General features: G+C 42.9%; 1 protein-coding gene across 11 annotated transcripts in view; it reads left to right on the forward strand.

Moving 5' to 3' along the window:
- The window catches only part of HHAT (hedgehog acyltransferase), a 347597-nt gene that overhangs the window by 139785 nt on the left and 187016 nt on the right, over positions 1 to 20796 (forward strand). For all 11 annotated transcript variants that reach the window (XR_003523359.2, XR_003523361.2, XM_027613624.2 and 8 more), the window contains one exon: positions 3516 to 3666. Coding sequence is in view for 9 of the 11 variants with exons in the window: in XM_027613624.2 (XP_027469425.2) it covers positions 3516 to 3666 (151 nt within the window). In the remaining 2 variants the exon portion in view is untranslated. The remainder of the gene's footprint in view (positions 1 to 3515; positions 3667 to 20796) is intronic.

A 20796-nucleotide genomic window follows, 5' to 3' on the forward strand; every position in this document is an offset into this window, starting at 1 on the left:
ATTTTTTGGAACAGTTTCAGAAGAATAGGTATTAATTCTTCTTGAAATGTTTGGTAGATTTCCCCTGGGAAGCCATCTGGCCCTGGGCTCTTTTTGGGAGATTTTTGATTACTGCTTCAGTTTCCTTAGTGGTTATGGGTCTGTTCAGATTTTCTATTTCTTCCTGGTTCAGTTTTGGTAGTTTATACAGCTCTAGGAATGCATCCATTTCTTCCAGATTATCTGATTTGCTGGCATAGAGTTGCTCATAATATGTTCTTGTAATTGTTTGTATTTCTTTGGTGTTGGTTGTGGTCTCTCCTCTTTCATTCATGATTTTATTTATTTGGGTCCTTCCTCTTTTCTTTTTGATAAGTCTGGGCAGGGGTTATCAATCTTATTAATTCTTTCAAAGAACCAGCTCCTAGTTTTGTTGATCTGTTCTACTGTTCTTTTGGTTTCTATTTCATTGATTTCTGCTCTGATCTTTATTATTTCTCTTCTCCTGCTGGGTTTAGGCTTTATTTACTGTTCTTTCTCCAGCTCCTTTAGGTGTAGGGTTAGGTTGTGTATTTAAGACCTTTCTTGTTTCTTGAGAAAGACTTGTATTGCTATATACTTTCCTCTTAGGACTGCCTTTGCTGCATCCCAAAGATTTTGAACAGTTGTGTTTTCATTTTCATTTGTTTCCATTAATTTTTTAAATTCTTCTTCAATTTCCTGGTTGATCCATTTGTTCTTTAGTAGGATGCTCTTTAGCCTCTGTGTATTTGAGTTCTTTCCGACTTTCTTCTTGTGATTGAGTTCTAGTTTCAAAGCATTGTGGTCTGAAAATATGCAGGGAATTATCCCCATCTTTTGGTACCAGTTGAGACCTGATTTGTGACCTAGGATGTGATCTATTCTGGAGAATGTTCCATGGACACTAGAGAAGAATGTGTATTCTGTTTCTTTGGGATGGAATGTTCTGAATATATCTGTGAAGTCCATTTGGTCCAGTGTGTCATTTAAAGTCTTTATTTCCTTGTTGATCTTTTGCTTAGATGATCTCTCCGTTTCAGTGAAGGGGTTGTTAAAGTCCCCCACTATTATTGTATTGTTGTCATTGTGTTTCTTCGCTTTTGTTATTAATTGCCTTATATAATTGGCTGCTCCCATGTTAGGTGCATAGATATTTATAATTGTTAGATCTTCTTGTTAGATAGACCCTTTAAGTAGGATATAGTGTCCTTCCTCATCTCTTATTATAGTCTTTGGTTTAAAATCTAATTTGTCTGATATAAGGATTGGCACCCCAGCTTTCTTTTGATGTCCATTAGCATGGTAAATGGTTTTCCACCCCCTCACTTTCAATCTGGAAGTGTCTTTGGGTCTAAAATGAGTCTTGCAGACAGCAATCTGATAGCCTGTGTCTTTTGATTGGGGCATTTAGCCGATTTACATTCAGGGTAACTATTGAAAGATATGAATTTAGTGCCATTATATTGCCTGTAAGGTCAACTGTTACTGTATATTGTCTCTGTTCCTTTCTGGTCTAGATTACTTTTAGGCTCTCTCTTTGCTTAGTGGACCCCTTTCAATATTTCTTGTAGGGCTGGTTTCGTGTTTGCAAATTCTTTTAGTTTTTGTTTGTCCTGGAAGCTTTTTGTCTCTCCTTCAATTTTCAATGACAGCCCAGCTGGATATAGTATTCTTGGCTGTATATTTTTCTCGTTTAGTGCTCTGAATATATCATGCCAGTCCTTTCTGGCCTGCCAGGTCTCTGTGGATAGGTCTGTTGCCAATCTAATATTTCTGCCATTGTAGGTTACAGATCTCTTCTCCCAAGCTGTTTTCAGGATTTTCTCTTTGTCTCTGAGACTTATAAGTTTTACTATTAGATGTCGGGGTGTTGACCTGTTTTTATTGATTTTGAGGGGGGTTCTCTGTGGCTCCTAGATTTTGATGCCTGTTTCCTTCTCCACATTAGGGAAATTCTCTGCTATAATTTGCTCCAATATACCTTCTGCCCCTCTGTCTGTTTCTTCTTCTTCTGGGATCCCAATTGTTCTAATATTGTTTCGTTTATGGTGTCACTTATTTCTGGAATTCTGCCCTCGTGATCCAGTAGTTGTTTATCTCTCTTGTTCTCAGCTTCTTTATTCTCCATCATTTGGTCTTCTGTATCACTAATTCTCTCTTCTGCCTCATTTATCCTAGCAGTTAGAGCCTCCATTTTTTATTGCTTTTCATTAATAGGCTTTTTGATTTCGACTTGTTTAGATTTAGTTCTTTTATTTCTCCAGAAAGGGTTTCTCTCGTATCTTCCATGCTTTTTTCAAGCCCCGCTAGTATCTTTATAATCTTCATTCTGAACTCTAGTTCTGACATCTTACTAATGTCTGTATTGATTAGGTCCCTGGCAGTCGGTCAGTATTGCCTCTTGTTCTTTTTTTTTTTTGAGGTGAGTTTTCCATCTTGTCATTTTGTCCAGAGGAGAATAGATGAATGAGAGAACAAAATGCTAACAGGGTAACTAACATCGACCCCAGAAAAATAAACACTGGTAAGAACTCTGAAGCCCAGATGCTCTCCTAAGAAAATTCAAGATTCAGATTCTGATGATGCCACAGACAGCACCCACACCACAGACTGCACCCATGCTCCACTAATCACCTTTCTATTTCTGTCTCTGTTACCTTATTTTGGACTTTCATATGAATGGAATATAATATGTGATCTTTCATGACTGGCTTATTTCACTTAGCATGATATTTCAAGATTCATCCATGTTGTAGCTTGTGTCACTATTTCATTCCGTTTCATGGCAGCATAATATTCCATTGTATGGATAGACCACATTTTGTTTATCTGTTGATGGATATTTGGGTTATTTCTATCTTTTGGCTGCTGTTGATTATATCACTACAAATATTTGGGTATAAGTTTCTGGGTGGACATCTGTTCTCTTTTCTCTTGGGTATATACCAAAAGTAGAATTGCCGGGTCATATGGTAACTTTAAGTTTATTCATTTCAGGAAATGCCAAGCAGTTTTCCAAAGTGGCTGCACCATTTTGCTTTCTTGCCAGCAGTGTATGACAGTTCCAATTTCTCCACATCTTCATCAACCCGTGTTGATCTGACTTTTTGAATTAGCCATACTAGTGGGTGTGAGCTCATGAGGTTTTGGAAGGATTTGGAGAGGATTTTCCCCTTCTAGTAGTTTTTAAATCCATTATATATACTTGTATATATAAATTTATATAAGTATATATAATTTAAATGCATAAATATATAAAACACTTTTAATGTAGTGTCTGTAAAAGCATGACTGCTAAGATGTCCTATTGCCTGTCACAGTAATAAAGGATATTTCAATATTTGCTCATCCAAAATTCTTACTGCTCAAAACCAATGCGGGAAACTTTAGTAACGTGTGAGGTAAGGGAATGAAAGGGGACGGGTGGAGAAGTGGGAGCAGGTGGTGTATTTTTCAGGAGCAGGAGATTTCTCCATTGCTTATCGCTGTGTCTGATGGCTCCCTCTGTCTTTCAGGAGGACTGGCGTTGGCCCACGTGCTCTTCTTCTATCTGAAGTACTTGGTGCTCTTCGGTGTCCCAGCTCTGCTCATGCGCCTGGATGGACTCACGCCGCCGCCCCTACCTCGCTGTGTGAGCACCATGTTCAGTTTCACCGGCATGTGGAGGTCAGTAGTTTGGTTTATTAAAGCCCTCTGGGGATGTCCAGTGGGAGGAGCCATGGCTTGGCGAGCTTCAAACGGTTTGGGCCACCGTCCTTTCTCTGTCCCTCACTCAAGCCACGTTTGGCACTTGGGTTTCTTCATCTGTCTAATAGGATGACAATCTGTGCTTTCTGAACTGCTCAAAATTACTGCCAGGCTGTGAAGATATGTGAGATAAGAAAATTTCTCTCCAGGTCTTTGTACAAATGCACATAGGGTGATGTGTAGATGGTTTCTTACTAACTTGGGATATGCAGCAATGTATTATTTTATTGCTCTGTTTTTCTTGAAAATGATCTCTGTATATGTGGGACTGTCAATTAAAAACAATAGAATTAGGATAATAGCATTAGTCCCTGTTGGCATTTACTAGCTCCCAGATCTGGGACAATATAATAAATTTCTCTAAGTTTCAGTTTTCTTCTCTCTTAAGTGGCAATAATAATAGTGAGGGTGATAATACCCATATTCAAGAGTTGTTTTGAATATTAAATAAGCTGATGAATTTAAGGCATTTGGCACATTGTAGATGTTTGTAAATGTTAGCTTTTTATCCTTTTATTATTCCTATATCTGGTGCACATGGACAGACAGATGTGTTTTCTGAGTTTTTTTACTTTTCTTGATTTTGCTCCATAAATATATGGCTGGCCTGGAGCTTTTGTTCCAAAGGATCCCTCAGCCCCCCTGCTGTTTCTGCTTGTTGTTCTCCAGATGGGCTTGCTTGCTGCTGTGTGTTTCTTATCACTTCCAGTATGTAACAAGTGACAGGGCTTGCTTTTGCAATTGCACACCTAATGGAGGAAGCTCAGCCTGGGGACCTGCACAGTCGTGGGGGTCAGCATGTCTTGGACACCTTCATTTCCTCCACCCCAGCATTGGCCCTGCTCAGAGTTGCTGTTCTGGCTCATTCACATGGCGCCTTTGGCCTTATATTTCATCTCTGTAGGCAGAAGAGCCAGGACCCAGGTAGAGGAAGAGCTCAGTGAATATTACCATATCTAATGTTGCTATTAAAAAAGGGCTGGATAGCCTGCAACATTCTAGTTTTCCATGGCAACTGATAATAGATGCTGAATTAAAAGTCTCTGTAAATACATTTTATTATTGGTTCAGTTTGCTTCTTGGGATTAGAAATTTCATATGGTTATTGCAAGTAATGTTAGATAATTGCTTTGATTTGTCCTTAATTACTTCATCAAATGTCATAGGTTGCCTAGTTGTAATGGCAGGCTTGGAGAATGCTAGCAAAGGGGTTCTTTCTAGCCAGGGAGACACAGGGTGGTTCTTGGTTAAAAGGTGAACCTGGTTGGGAGGCTCTGTTAACCTACTCATAAAATTAATTTACTGAATAAATGGGTTGGGACCCAGCATGATTTGGGGTCATGTCACTGGTGACTGGTGTGCACCTAGCATGGTTCCTCTGCCTCCTTGTGAATGCTTGCCCTAATGCAGTTCTTAGGAAGCATATTCTTCTAAAGGGCTTCTCGTGTCAGTTGGTGTAATGAAAACCCATGACTCTTGGGCAGGCATGCTGGCCCCAGGCTTCTTGTCCATAGATCTCAGCCCATTGATTGTCACAGGAGGCAGTTTAGACTGTTGACTGTATTTCACATTCAGAGTAGTTGTCTTCTTCTCCTTTATTAATTAATTATTTTTTGGTCCAGTACCCTCTGTTGTCTATACACAGCAAAGGCAGAGAGAGCATATCTGCCAAGTCCTTTGTCATTTCGATTAGAACTAGACTCAAATGGTGTAGACTCCAGTTAAAGTTTTAAGACAGATGTGGGTGAGAGAGTCATAAAAGTTGCTGTGATCTAGAAGCTCTAGGGTGAGCCCTGGGAGTGAGGCGGTCCTAGGGGGACGTGTTTACGAGAGTGTGTGACAGAATGACAAACATGGTCTTTCCTGGGGGTGACCTAGACTTTTATCCTGGCTTTTTTTTTTTTTCCCCAGTTTACATGGGTGTAGATTTTTCCCTTCACGGTTTTTAGTTTGCTGAAAGGTTTTCCAGTTTGCCAGTTATACTTAGAAACACCTTGGTCTTTGTTGTTTGTACACAGTGAGCATTCCACATTAAGTAGTTGAATTTAGGAAGGGAGGTCAACTCTGCGCTACAGTGCACAACTTAAGGCTCTGAAGAAGTAGTTTTGAATTGAAAAAATAAAAATTATAACTTCTCTTTTACACTGTTTGCAGATATTCCTCCATCCTTCAGAGGAAGTTTACCATGTTCCCATTCAGGATCTGGTAGCCTGACCCTACAGCAGCCCTGGTCCCCACTCTCTGACTTTTCTCTGTGAAATGCACATTGAGGGAAAATAAAGTTTTGAATTTGTAGTTTCTATTTGCATCTAGCTTTACATTAATAATTCTAGGCCATCTATCGAGGTCTTGCTGCAGCCAGGGAATTGTCTCCTCTTCCTGGATATAGGTCCGGGAAGAACTGAGTCATGAACAGATGTGAAAGGGGACCGTGCCCATTATTCTGGGCAGTGGCAGCCAGTCATCCAGTGACACAAAGGGAAGGGTGGATGGGAAGTGGAGGGAAGAAATTTAAAAATAGTCTTCGCAGATTATCTAGTGGTTACCTGACCTTCTAGGAAGTCCACACTGAATGAGGTTTGTTTGTTTATTTATTTTAGATTTTATTTATTTGAGAGAGTGGCAAGAGACAGCACAAGCCAGGGGAGGGGCAGAGGGAGAGGGAGAAGCAGTCTCCCCGCTGAGCAGGGAGCCCGATGTGGGGCTCGATCCCAGGACCTGGGGATCATGACATGAGTCGAAGGGAGAAGCTTAACTGACTGAGCCACCCAGGCGCTCCTAGCCTCCCATTTTAAAGGCAGTTTACACACCTGAACACCATGCTGACTGATTGCAGCATATTTCAGTCCACTTAACAATGAGAGAAGACTTGAAGCCAGCAGCCTACCGTATCAGAGGAATCTGAACTCTACATCATAGAACAGATGAAATTGGCCATCAGCAAAGAGATAATGTTCCTTGATCTGCTAGTTCAAATTGGTCATGAAAAATTGCTATTCACCCAGATGGCCCAGACCTGAAAGTTAGGACCTGATGAGTTTATTTTTTTTTTTCCCTTCTAGCTCTTTTCTTTCATTTAATTCCTGCTCAGATATTTGCATGCATAACAAAACCCTAAGGAGTATGTGTATTCCCACTTGTGTGATTTTTCCGTGGCCTTACAGACCTGAGAAATTGAGAATTTTCTGCTTAATTTTTAGGTTTCATGTTTTAATTTAGGTAGGCTGAGATCTGTAATGAGCATCTTTTGCTGGGAGTCATTAAAGATGACATTGCATGTCCGAGGTTTCAAATTAGAAGTCTGATCATGTTCCTCTGATTTGATTTTTAGCTATGGAAGCAAAGTGTGCAAAGTGATAGAATTTCCCATGGTGGCTGGTGAGTTATGGGTCAATTTCAGTTATCTCAGGAATCTCGCACAGCTTGCCCTCTGCCTTTCTTGAATTATGATGCTCTCAGGTCTTCATAGGCAAACTCATGCATCACAGCTTAACCCAAAGAAATTTGGGCACTGCTAGACCTTAATGTGTGGGGACATTTTGGGGTTGGGGTTGGGGAGGAGCTTGAACCTCTTCTTTCAGTGGGGAATTGATTGCATGAACTTTTAGGTCAATAGAAGAATTTAGGGCCCTAGATGGAGAGTTGGTCCAGGCCTGTGGTAGATGATGAGAACTAGCTCTACAAACTGCTGGCTTTATATTCGTCCTGCCTTTGAATCATGTCTGACCTCCGCTTGCAGGACAGGATGGTGAGCCTGGAGTTGGTCAAGTACACACCACGTCTACCTGCACTGCTGGGTGTAGGCAGCGGGGGCAGTGTGAACATAACGGGGAAAAGATTAGAACGGGTGCTGTTAATAAACGTTCCCTGTTTTTGCAGGCCGCTGCTGACCGACAGCTTGCCACTTACTAGCTATGTGACTTGGCCAAATAATTAAAATGCTCTGGGCTAACCTTTTCATTTCTAAAATAGACATAATAATAGCACTTGCTGCCTAGGGGTGATGTGAGGGTTGATGAGCCTAGTGTTTAGTAGGTCCTCAGGAAGGGGTAGCTTCTAAGTTTTTTTTGCACTTGAAAATCTAGCAAAGCCAGAGGTGACTGGGAAATCAGCCTGTGGGAGGGTGGTGTTGGGGAAGCAGTGGGCAGTGATGAGATTGGCTGAGGAAAGTCTGTAGTCCAGCTCTGAGCCTGAGATGCGACAGCTCAGAGATAAAGGCTGTGGTGGAGAAGTCACGGGCTCTCTGCCCTCAGAGGAGAGAGCTCGATCCAGTTGATTCTGCCTCAGTTTTCTCTACTGTTGAATGGAAGAAAGACTCTTACCATTAGATGATGTCTATATTCCCTTCCAGTTCTCTGTTAACATGAGCCCCAGCCACACTGGATGGGGATGACCACCAGTCCCTGGTGGTGGAGTCCTGTCTCCCTCACTACCCATGTAATGGGGCAGAAAGTCATTTAACCTCTTAATGCTTCCATTTTCTGAGGCATTAGAATAAAGCTCATCCTAGGACTTGCCTCCCCAGGTTGTTGCGAGGGGTCAGTGAGACCAGTGCTAATGCAGGAACACAGGGCAGGCACACTGTAGACACCACGATGTGAGCCAATAATCGTAATTACAGATGGGCAAGTGAACTTCATACCGTGTGTTTTTTTAATTTCCCAGAAAAGGCAGGCCCGATAGCATGGGTCGTGGAAGGAGGTGGAAGGTGGTCTTAGAGATGGGTGGTAATATGTGGAGGGCACAGATTTCAGAAGTAAAGCACGGGGTCCCTGTGATCTGCACTGATCTGACCTCTCCCTCACCTTTAGAGGGTTCTTTTAGCTTACAGTATGCAGCTACTAGACATTTGTATTACCTCACATCTTGTCCTTCTGTCTTATCCCATCTCAACAGACTCAGAGGACATATTTCCTTTTCCCGACAGTTATATTTCAAAATCCCTTTACCTTTTCCTCCAAACACAGACTTCCATAAATCAGAGTGGAGTACCAGGTTGAAGCAGATTTTATGAACCATCATTACGTTTGGGTTCCTGGATTTATTTTGACTTCAAAGATAGATACTCTGCTCTGCTCTCCATTTCCTCCCTCTCTGGAGGATGTTTTCAGTGCGCATATTAACTGAGCAAACTTGCAGACTGGCGGCTTTTAGAGTAAGCAGCACCCTGGCACAAGAAACACCAGGGCATCTTCTACTGGAGGGCCTTCCGGCTCTTTGAGAGCCCAGATCTGGAGCCTGACTGCATGGCTTTGAATCCTGGCTCTACTGCTTATTATCCGGTGACCTCTCTGTGCCTCAGTTTCTTTCTCTGGAATGTGGAGCTGTGACCGTGCCCACCTCTGGGAGCTGACAGCCCGAGTCACACGGCGCAGGAGGTGTCTCTCCTTGCTCACACCCCATCAGCCTGTAAGCTCTTTGAGGACAGTGATCAGACCTTGTTCTTGGTTAACCCTTTGTCCCCCAGCACCCTCCTCAGTGCCCAGCATTTAGTGGGTGCTCAGGAGCTCTGTGCTACGGGGAGGAATGGTCACTTTTCTCTGGAATCTTGATCACCAGGTCTTAAGAGCAAAATTTGCCAACTTCTTGGTGCGGCAGCTGTGCAGTCCCTCTGTGTAGCATGCACCCCCCCATGTCATTGCTGTGGGCGTTCCCGGCCTTGACCACGTTGGTACTCCGCCTTCCTTACCTCCCCTGGTGTGTGTCTCAGTGACTATCAGTAGTTGATGTGCCGAAATGTTGTGTTGGCTTGCAGTTTTCTTGGGAGTGAGTCTTCCTTGAAAGGAATGAGGAGTTGACACCTTTTTAACTTCATTCCTCTCATTATTTTATCAGACATCCTGCCACATCCCTGAGAGCAGATAAAGGAGAGAGTTGTAAAGTTAAAGGAAGAAAAGAGATTCCATTCAGACTCTGATATGAGAGAGGAGCTGTTTGTCTTTGGGGACAGGATTTGTCTGAGGGAGGGGCTGAAAGAAGAGATCCTAATAATCCCTTGCAGTGTAAGATGAGGAACCCAGGGGCAAGACTGTGAGTGAAGCCCTTCTAGAACATGTCCTCACACTGAGTAATAGTAAGAGTAATAATAGTAATGGCAGTAACAACACTGGCATCTGCAAGCAGCAAACACATTTCTAAGTGCTTTTATATATTGAATTTATTTAATCCTCACAAAACTCCTCTATGTAGATACTGTTATCCCCACTTTACAAATGATGAAACTGAGACATAGAGAAGTTGAGTAACCCTCCTTAAATCACATAGCCAGTAAGTGGTGGAGCCGGGCTTTGAACCCAAGCACGCGGCTCTCCAGTCTGTGCTTGTGATCACTACCTTTTTCCGTCTCTCTAGAGAAATGGGCCTGAAGTGAATTCCTCCTGCGGGGTCTGGAGCGTGAGGCTTGTGTGACAGGATCTGGAACTTTGCGGGTATCTGGCAATGATGATCGCCTCTGTACTGACACCCTAGAAAGGGAGATGGTGCAGGGAAGGGTGCAGTCAGGCAGTGGGTTGGCCTCTGTGCACCAGGGGGTGAGGAGAAAGGGAGTCACCATTTAACCCCGAGTAACTGAGTGCTGTGGGGTCAGTGGGCGTGCATTCTCCTGTGTTATAAACAGCAATCCAGAAACAGCTGCTTGAGTGGAGGTGGTGCCAACATAGAAACTTGACTCCATTTCTCTTGCCAGTGTCTCTTCCTGTGGAGCATGGGTGATGGCTGTCCTCCTCCCGCTGTTTCTTTGTCTCACGTTGGACTGGGTCTGATACTGTTTGCCAATAAAAATGGAGTATTTTTATTGGCAAAAATGTCTGCCAGTCATTTAAACGTCCAGGTCCCCAGCACTACCTTCTTTCTTTCTTTTTTATTTTAGCATGATCTTATTTCTAATTTACACCTTCCCTTCAGCAAACTAGTGTTGTTTTTTGCTCCATCTCAGATCTGAGGGTTAAATTCAAAGTGCAACCTGCTTTTACTCTTAAATGCTTATAGGTATTTTGATGTATCAGTTTTACATCTGTATGCAGTCAGATCTCTCATTCTTTGCCTGTATAGTTTCTGCCTTTGGTGATGAGCTGAAGAAGTCCATTTGAAATGTATTTATTTTTATGTAAGGAGGAATTCCTACTTTAGGGATCCACAAGGTACTGGAACAGTTTTTCTTTAGATTCTCAAAATCCTGCTGGCCATCTGACTTCACATCATCTGACACGGTGCCTGGCACATGATAGGCCCTCAACAAACAGATATTTCCTGAGTGAAAGGTGAATGAGCCCCTATGCCCCCGTACCCCTGAAGAAGAGATAGAAGAAAAATTGACTTACATGTGAAGTGTGGGTCTAACTTATCACGACTGCTTAACCTGCCATCCTGACTGTATTTATGGTGATAGAAAATGACATCTTTTGCCGTATTATTTCATATGTTGTGCCTGAGACTTTTTCTGGGCCCACCTTGTGATAGCATGTATTCTGGGTTCTGTGTTTCTTTACAGTGTGAATGTTTCAATCTTTTCTGTATTGAATGACTTACCATTACAATTCAAGAGGGAATTTGTGTTTCTTTATGGGGTTTGGTGAAAACAGAAGGGGGTGAATAAAGAAAACAGTTCTTCATTAGAGGCTAAAAACCAACCAACAAACCACCACCACCACCACCACCGCAACAAAAATAGCAAAGTAAAATTTAAAGGATCTTCATTGTTTTAGGGACAGGGGAATAAGGCAGCAGCTGTCCTCTATTCTCAGTGGGCTGGGAAGGAGTGAACCCCTGATCATGGACAGTCATTGGTGCTTGTGCAAAAGGAAACAATAAGGCTAACATTCAGAGTCCCCTGAAGAAAGTAATAGGGCTAGGTAGGTGTCACCTGGAATGGGAAGATTATGCCCAAGGGGGTTTTGAAAAACTGAACCTACAGATTTTTGTCCTTGAACCTCCTGGAACTTCCCATTCACTGCTTCTCCTCTCTTGTTCTGTCTCTCTCTGTTTCATATCATATAATGTCTCTAGCCCTGGCCATGGGAGTCATTTTGGTCCAGGATTGGAATGAGCAGGACCAGCTCCATTACTCATCACATGAGGGGAAGGGGGGGCCCTTGTTTCTTGAGTGAAGAAGGCTCCTGGTATCCCACATTGCTATTCTCAGTGCATGTTTACCAGGAATGTTGGTCTAAGCCATAGTCAGTTTCAGTATTATTGTAACTACTGGACTGAGGAATAGGACTGAAGCAGTGTGTAATAGGATCATCCATGAGGCTTATTAAATGGCAAACTATGAGCCCACCTCTGTGATTGAGTAGTTTGGGATAGGGCTCACTAATCTGAATTTTATCAAATCACTAACATGATTCTGCAGTCCACAGACCACACTTTGAGAAGCATTTGCAACTGTCATCATTGGCTTTCTGCAGGAGGCCAGAATCCTTGACCTAGTTCAAGACCCTTCCTGATCTGGTCCCTGCTACTGACTTTCATTCTCTGTATTTTTTTTTTTTAAGATTTTATTTATTTGAGAGAGAGAGGGAGAGAGAAAGCATGCATGCGCTCAAGTGGGGGGAAGGGGCAGAGGGAGAGAATCTCAAGCAGACTCCACACCGAGCATGGAGCCTAATGCGGGGCCTGATCCCACAACCCAGAGATCACTACCCAAGCTGAAATCAAGAGTCAGACACCCAACTGACCAAGCCACCTGGGCACCCCTCATTCTCTGTATTTTGAGCACTTGCCATGTGACAGTCTAACGAGAAAGCATGATACTAATTTAAAGATTAATTACAGATTGAGGTTGAATTGCAGTGTGACCGATGCTATGAAGGAGAGATAGATAGTGCTATTTGGCCCTGTATAGAGGGATTGGTTTTAGTCATAAAAAGCTCATTTGCTGAGGTGTGTATTGACCTGAGATCTGAAGGTTGAGTAGGAGGGGAAAGAGTATTCCAGGCAGCAGGGACAGCATGTACAAAGGCCCTGTGGTAGGAGCAAACGTGGTAAGTCCTTGGCCTGAAGAAGGCCATTGTGGCTGGAGTGCAGAGTATGTGGCTGGATGAGGCTGGATACAGGTGGGATCTTCTGACCAATTACGACCTTGGAGGCCCCGGGAGGAGTCTAGTCTTTGAATAAGGACTGAAACTTGAGGACCCCAGTGCTTGCAGCCTGGGTGGAGGAGTTTGAGCCTGTAAAGGAGATGATAAAAGGATTGGCTAGAGAAGGCCAACTTTTCTAGGAAAAGGAAAAGCTATGGAGTATATTTTATTTTATTTTATTTTAATTTTTTTGAAGATTTATTTATTCTCGTGGGGTGGGGGGAGGTGCAGAGGGAGAGATGCAACTGTCATCATTGGCTCTCTGAAGGAGGCCAGACTCCTTGACCTAGCTCTCAAGGCCCTTCCTGATCCGGTCTCTGCTACTTTCTTTCATTCTCTGTATTTTTCTAAAAAAAAGATATTTATTTATTTAGTTAGTTACTTATGAGAGAGCGGAGAGAGGGGCAAAGGGAGAGAATCTTGAGCAGATTCCCTGCTGAGTTTGGAGCCTGATGCAGGGCTTGGTCCCACGACCCTGAGATCATGACCTGAGCTGAAATCAAGAGTTGGGTGCTTAACCAACTGGGCCACCCAGGCGCCCCTGGGAGTATATTTTAAAAAGAAGAGCAAAGAGAGTATTTCAGGAAAGGAGGAAATAGTCACCAGAGGTCAAGGGAGATGAAGACTGGAAAATGCTTTTGGGTTTGGTCAACTGGAAGTCATTACTAACATTCTCAAGAGCGCTTGCTTCAGTGGAGTAAGGGACTGGGGGATAGATATGAGGGGTTTCAGTGTGAGAGGTAAGAAAACCCTTGTCTCTTACATTCCCTTCCTCCACGTCATGTTCAAGCTGTAGCGGACTGTTTGCTGTCCTCCAAGGATGTCAGCTGCTGCTTCACGTCTCCCCTTCCACCCACGCTCTGTTCATTCCTACTCCCACATCTCCTACGCTCACCTCACACTGCATTTTTCTTGGGGTGCCTGCCCAGGCTCTGTAAGGTTGAGTTAGGTATCCTTCCACAGCGCCTCTGCGGTGCTCTCTACTTTTCACTCTTACCATGGTGAGTCCCAGTTGGCTTTGTAATCACCTGTCAACTTGCCTGTCTCTTTTGCTGGGCTGTGAGCTCCTTGAAGGTGGGGCCTGCACTGTTCCTGTTATATTGTTCATGATTTTCGCAATACTGAGCAGTTGGTAGGCATTCGGTATATGTGGAGTGAACAATGAGAGAATGAATGAGCATATAATTCAGTGATGGTTATAATGATGCCTGTGGCAGGACCATTGTCACGTATACTTCTCTCCTATTCAGCGTACATTGTTACTGATTATATGACAAAATGTCACTGTTAAATAGTTGGTAACACCCAGTCCTGCTACACATGCTCTCAGCCATACGGGATTCTTCTCTGTCGAGGTAAAACATGTCATTATGCCCCGTCTTATCCCATGTGTGAAGAACAGAGGAATATAAAACAAATGTGAGTTTCGCTTGCCCTTAGGAGCCATGTTCTTATACACCGAATACATGATAGAAGATGATGAAGCTCAGATGACTAATTTAGACAGTAAGTGCGTGCTGAGTTCAGAGGCAAGAAGACTGCCTCCAGCTGGGCTCATCGAGCAAGGTGTTCTGAAGGAGTTGCCATCAAGAGTTAGGCTCATTTCTTCATTATAGTGTCTCCTGTGAACCAGACACTGTTAGGTTTGGGCAACACAAAAGTGTATGTAATAAAGTCCCTAAACTGTTGGAGAAATAGGCAAAGAGTAGAGTAAGAGGACTATGCAAGTGGCCGCATATTCTAAGTATCCTGCTAGGCATTTTCCTATACATCATGTCATGGATGCAAAGTATGCAGAATCCCTCTAATGCATAAAATAAATGGAACTTCTCTATTTTTTGAAGATTTTATTTATTTATTTGAGAGGGGGTGGAGAGCACAAGCGGGGAGGAGGGGCAGAGAGAGAAGCAGGCTCCCCACTGAGCGGAGAGCCTGATGTGGGACTCGATCCCAGGACCCTGGGATCATGACCTGAGCTGAAGGCAGCCTGCTTAACCAACTGAGCTGCCCAGGTGCCCCTGTAACTTCTCTGTTTTAAACAGCTGATCTACTCTTCCTCATTGGGATAGCTGGGAATGGGCTCAGAAAGGGGCATTTCAATTTTAAAAGCCAATCAATATTTATTTATTGAGTGCCTAACTATGCACCAGGCACTGTTTTAGGTCCTACGTATAAAGTAGGGAGAAAACAGAAAAACATCCTGCCCTCACAGAACTTCCATAATAATAATAGTCTGCTTGAATAACTTCCATATAATAATAAATAATAATAATACAATAAGCAAGACAAGTAAACTACACAGAATGTTAGAAACTCATAGCCATTATAGAGAAAAATAAATCTGGTGAAGGGGATAGGGAATGGCAGGAGTTTTAGTTGTCAGTGCGGTGGACAAGGAAGGTTCACTGAAAAGGTGCCATTGGAGCAGAGACCTGAATGAGGTGAGGGAGTGGCCATGTTGGTGGCTGAGTGAAGAGTTTCCCAGCACAAAGTACTCTGAGCACAAAAGCACGCAGGCAGGAGAGTGAGGCTGGGGTGTTTAAGCTGCCAGCATGGTGAGACAGAAGGAGCAAGAGTAAGGTGTGGTAGCAAATGGGTGTCAAAGGAACAGGGAACCATTTTAAGGCCTTTGCGTTTTATTTTTTGCTTTATGCTTTTTAAGCTCTGTTTATAGGCACACTCATTTAGGAGTGTTATGTCTTCTTGATGAAAAGTAACCACTTTATCATTTTATGATGATGGTCTTTATTGTGTTTAATATTCCTTGTCTGAGCTTTACTTTGATATTAATATAGGGACTCCAGCTTTCTTTTGATATGTTTTCATGGCATATCTTATTTCATCTTTTTATTTTTAACATTATAATTAAAATGAGGTTTTTGTAGACAGCATAGAGCTAAGTTTTGCTTTTTTATCTAAACTGGCAATCTCTGCCATTGGGGCATTTAGACCATTTAGAGTTAATGTAATTTTTGGTATTGGTTGCATTTAAAGCTATATTCTTGATAGTTTTTTTTTAATCCCATTTTTTTAATGCCTTCATACTTATCCATCCATCTATCCATCCATCCATTGTGGTAACATATAATATAAAGTTTACTATTTTAACCACTTTTAAGTGTACAGTTCAGTGACATTGAGCGTATTTACATTATTCTACAGTCATTACCACCATCCATCTCTAGCGCTTTTTCATCTTTCCAAACAGAAACTCCATATCCATTAAATATTTACTCCTCATTCCCTCTTCTCTCCAGCCCATTTATGGTACTATTAATTTCTTTGTGTAGATCTAAATATTCCATTTGGCATTATGCTCCCTTCTGCCTGAAGAACTTCCATAGCCTTCTCGTCTGCTGGCTAAACTTTTATTTCTTTTTTTCTGAAAATGTCTTTATTTTATATTGACAGTTTCTGTTTTTCAGTATCTTAAAGATGTCTCTCCATTATCTTCTGGCTTGCATAGTTTCTGACAGGAAGCCTATGTAATTCCTCTGTATATTGTTTCTTTTTCTCCTCTAGCTGCTTTCAAGATTTTCTCTTTATCTTTGGCTTCAGCAGTTTGACTATGACGTGCCTAGGTGTATTTTTCTTTGTATTTATTTTGTTTGGAGTTCTCTGAGGCTGTTAGATCTGTGGTTCATTATCTCATTAATTTGGGAAAGTTCATGGACACTATCTCTTCAAATATTTCTTTCTTACCATTCTCTTTTCCTTCTGGGACTCGAATGACACATATTTTAGACTGTTTGATGTTATCCCACAGCTCTTTGATGCTTGGTTCTGATTTTTGCGGCCCCCTCCCCTTTTTTCCTCTTTGTGTTTCAATTTGGATACCTTATGTTGGCTTATCTTTAAGTTCATTGCTCCTTTTTTTCTGTCATGTCCAGTCTTCTTCAGATCCCAACCTAAAGTTGTAAAGGAAGTTGAGGATTGACATTGGAGTTGGCCTCCCATGGAGGTCTTGGTGACCTTGACAACAGCAGTCTCAGTGAAGTGGTGGGGGCAAAAGCCCCATTTAAGTGGGCTCAGAGGACAGTAGGTCTGATCTGACCCCAGGAACCGGTGTGGGGTCTAATGAGGGGAAGCTGGTGCACATGGTGTGGTTAGGGCCCAGACTTCCTCTCTTCCTGACTGGGCTTCACCCCAGTTCTTCTTGACGAGACAGACCCCTTGGAGTCTCAGCCAGTCCCTGGCAAGGCTGTGCACTACACTTTGCAGTAGACTCACTTATTCATCACAGGTGTCCCTAAACATCACAGGTGTCCCTAAAGAAGTTTACTGGCCCACATCTTACTGTCTTCAATGCAGGAACTTCTGAATGTCTTCTTGCCATAAGGTTGCTGAAGGAGGCTCAGCAAGGCCAACTAGGCTCTTTCCTTCACTCTGCCTAACAATATTTACCCCAGTATGGCCACCCTTTGTTGTAAAGAGCATCCTGCTAGTGGTCTATCAGAGTTCTGACCAGAAAGGAAAGCCAGAGTGTCTCTGCTTGGGTTTTTGCCCCCACCTATATATAACCTTCCCTTTTAGGACAGGTTTCAGAGTTCTTCTATTCTCTTCCATCTCTTCCCACAGTTCACTGTGTCACAAGGGATAGGTTTTCTACTTCCTCCTCCTACCTTCTCTTTTGACATTCTTCTCAAGGGCAGGTAGCTTTATGGCCCTGCTCTTGTAGGTAGAAGGGGCTATTCTTTTTGTGATACAGAGAAGACTACTCTAAGATCTGATTCAGTGAGACATAGCTCTGAATTTGTGAGTACTTGGATGAGGAATTCGGGATTGCTGGGAACAGAATACATTGTTTTAGTTTTTAAAGAGTCCCTGTTAGAATTAGTTGTTCTTGTAATAGTATTGTTGAGTAAGGATTTAGATGTTATCATCACTGCCTGAGAACCAGAGTGGTAAGTAAGGTGTCCAAGGTCACGCAGGTAGCACATTCTTACTGTATTAAAATCTATTTTTTTTATTTTTTATTTTTTTATTATGTTAATCACCATACATTACATCATTAGTTTTTGATGTAGTGTTCCATGATTCTTTGCTTGTGTATAACACCCAGTGCTCCATGTAGTACGTGCCCTCCTTAATACCCATCACCAGGCTAACCCATCTCCCCCCCGTCCCTCTAGAACCCTCAGTTTGTTTTTCAGAGTCCATCATCTCTCATGGTTCATCTCCCCCTCTGATTTCCCCCCCTCCATTTTTCCCTTCCTGCTATCTTCTTTTTTTTTTTTTTAACATATAATGTATTATTTGTTTCAGGGGTACAGGTCTGTGATTCAACAGTCTTACACAATTCACAGCGCTCACCATAGCACATACCCTCCCCTATGTCTATCACCCAGCCACCCCATCCCTCCCACCCCCCACCACTCCAGCAACTAAAATCTAAATCCTGATCTTTTTAGTCAGAAAGGTTTAGATGCATAAATGCATTTGCTTGTAGATGACTATGTGAAAATTCTTACATTCGATAGCATCATGAGTGAATAGACTTCCTATTACACCAAGAAAAAAGGCAAAAATATTTGGTGTCATCATTTTCTAAGTGCTGAGATTTCAGTCTGCCAGAGCTACAGGTTTATTACCTGCCACCTTCTTTTTGATCCACTCGACTGTAGTAGACATTCAAAGGCTTTTCTCTTGAAATGCTAGCAAAATGCTCTGATATGGTCCAGCTGCTTACCTATCGAACAAGATGGATACTCTGCCTTCTACTAAATACTGTAAACTATAGTAGGCTTGCGGGGTAAAAGTTAAGACTAATCCTTTGCCTGTCATGCTTGAAAATAATGTTTTATTCTTTTTTTTTTAAAGATTTTATTTATTCATTTGCGAGAGAGACAGAGAGAGCACAAGCAGGGGAAGAGGCAGAGGGAGAGGGAGAAGCAAACTCCCCGCTGAGCAAGGAGCCCGATGCGGGACTCGATCCCAGGAGCCTGGGATCATGACCCGAGCCGAAGGCAGACACTTAACCATCTGAGCCACCCAGGTGCCCCGAAAATAATGTTTATTCTTAAGTATGACATGCAAACCTGGCTCCAACCTACCATTTTAAGTTCTTCTCACTCACCTTGTATTAGAACAGTAAGAACTAGTCCTTGTTCCTCAATCCAGCCCACTCAGTTCACCCACAGACCCCCGTTACTTTGGGGCTGGCCTCCTGGTGCTGTGTAGGGCTCACCATGCTCCTCTTCCTTCTATCAGGCAAGACACCACTCACTCTACAATTCAGCGCCAGCTTCGGTGTCGCCTTTCCTGTTGAGCTCTGCTCCACTCCCGCCCCCTGGCGGAGGGATTGCTCATTCCTCTTTGCTTTATGGTATTTTGTACAAGGCTCATGTATTCTAACGCTTAAATTTGTTAATACAGTCATTGTGTCTAGCTTATGGAGGCTGGAGACTACCACTCCTTACTTATTTTCTATATGGCATTTTATTTTAGTATAGGAAATGTCTGTATTTAGCAAGATCCTTGTACTTACTAGATCCTTGTTGTTCCAAGTATGGTCTGAGGGACCACAGCATCAGACTCTCCTGGGAGCTTGTTATAAATGCAGGATCCTGGGTCTCACCTAAGACCTACTGTATTGGAATCTGCTTTTTTACAAGATCTCCTGGGGACACTGTATGCACATTAAAATTTAGGAGGCACTGGACTGGGCTAGATGAATCCTAAGGATTCCTCCTTCTTGATTTGCCCTGACTCTGTAGACTGCCTGGATAATGGCCATGAGTGACTGTAAGAGTGAGTATTCACATGGGTCACAGGGACTGTGACTCTGTGACTGAGAACTTCACTGGGAGCTTTTAGTGATGGTCCTAGGCCATAGGACCACGGAAGGACTGAAGAGGCAGGTAGGGTGAGCTCAGCCAGCCTCAAGGAATGGAGGGGACTGGAGGGTGGCTTTTTGATAAAGAATAAACAGTCTGGTAAGGCAGACTTAAAGGCACATGAAGCAGATGGGGGAGGCCACTGGTCTTTAGTCACAAAAACCTACAACAAATGAATTCCCCTTTTTGTTATCCCCAGAAGACATTTGTCCTCCAGCTTGTTATCCTACATGTGGACTTCTCCCCTTCTCTGCCCTCTTCCCTCTGTTCCCCTAGAATTGCTCCTTGTGTGTGAGAAGCCCAAAGATAAGGGACTCTGCCATTCGGGAAGGAATGCCCAGTCTCTCCTGGGAGCTGACTGTGACCTGCAGACAACCTTATTTGGATTTTGGAGGGCTGCCCCTGTGCAGGGAGGGATGTAGTTCCCAGTGAGACTATTTACATGGGAGACTCAGCTCGCCAGACTTCAAGAACGCAATGCCTGTGGACATGACCTTCCTGTTGAAGCAGGGATGATAAATACAAGTAGTCATTATGTTTCTGGGAAATGTTGCTAGCTGCAGAAGATTGGCTAAGAAGTTAATTAAAATATACATCATGGGTATCCTACAGGTGCCAGTTGGATTATGATTAGTGAGTGAGTGAGCGGCACTCAGGAGAGGCTGCTTGCTCTATCATTACAGCCAAAGTTCTTCAGCAGGCAGTGGGGAGGGGGCAGCCCTGTGTCAGGGGACTGAGGAGAATGGACTCGCAGAGACTTGATAGTGGCAGTAGACCAAGTCCTGTTATGACACATTGCTATCATGATGTAAATTTGCATGTAATATTACTTGTCTAGTTGGCAACTGACCTAATTAGTAGCAGTAATTGTCATAGCAATATATTTCCCCGATCACTATTTTTTGTTGCAGTAGGGATTAGGTACCCTTCTTGCAGTCTGTCATTTTACTGTAAAAATTGAGGGCTAAAATTTTGGTTCCCCAGGACTTCTCAAGTGAGAAATTGACTATTTTGCAGTGGGGTGAGATGCATGTATTTGAGACAGGGTGTATTTCCTTTATTTTTTTTTTAAGATTTTATTTACTCATTTGAGAGAGAGAGAGAGCGTGCACAAGCAGGGGGAGAGGCAGAGGGAG

This window comes from Zalophus californianus, chromosome 10 (genome assembly GCF_009762305.2).
Source record: "Zalophus californianus isolate mZalCal1 chromosome 10, mZalCal1.pri.v2, whole genome shotgun sequence".
NCBI lineage: Eukaryota > Metazoa > Chordata > Mammalia > Carnivora > Otariidae > Zalophus > Zalophus californianus.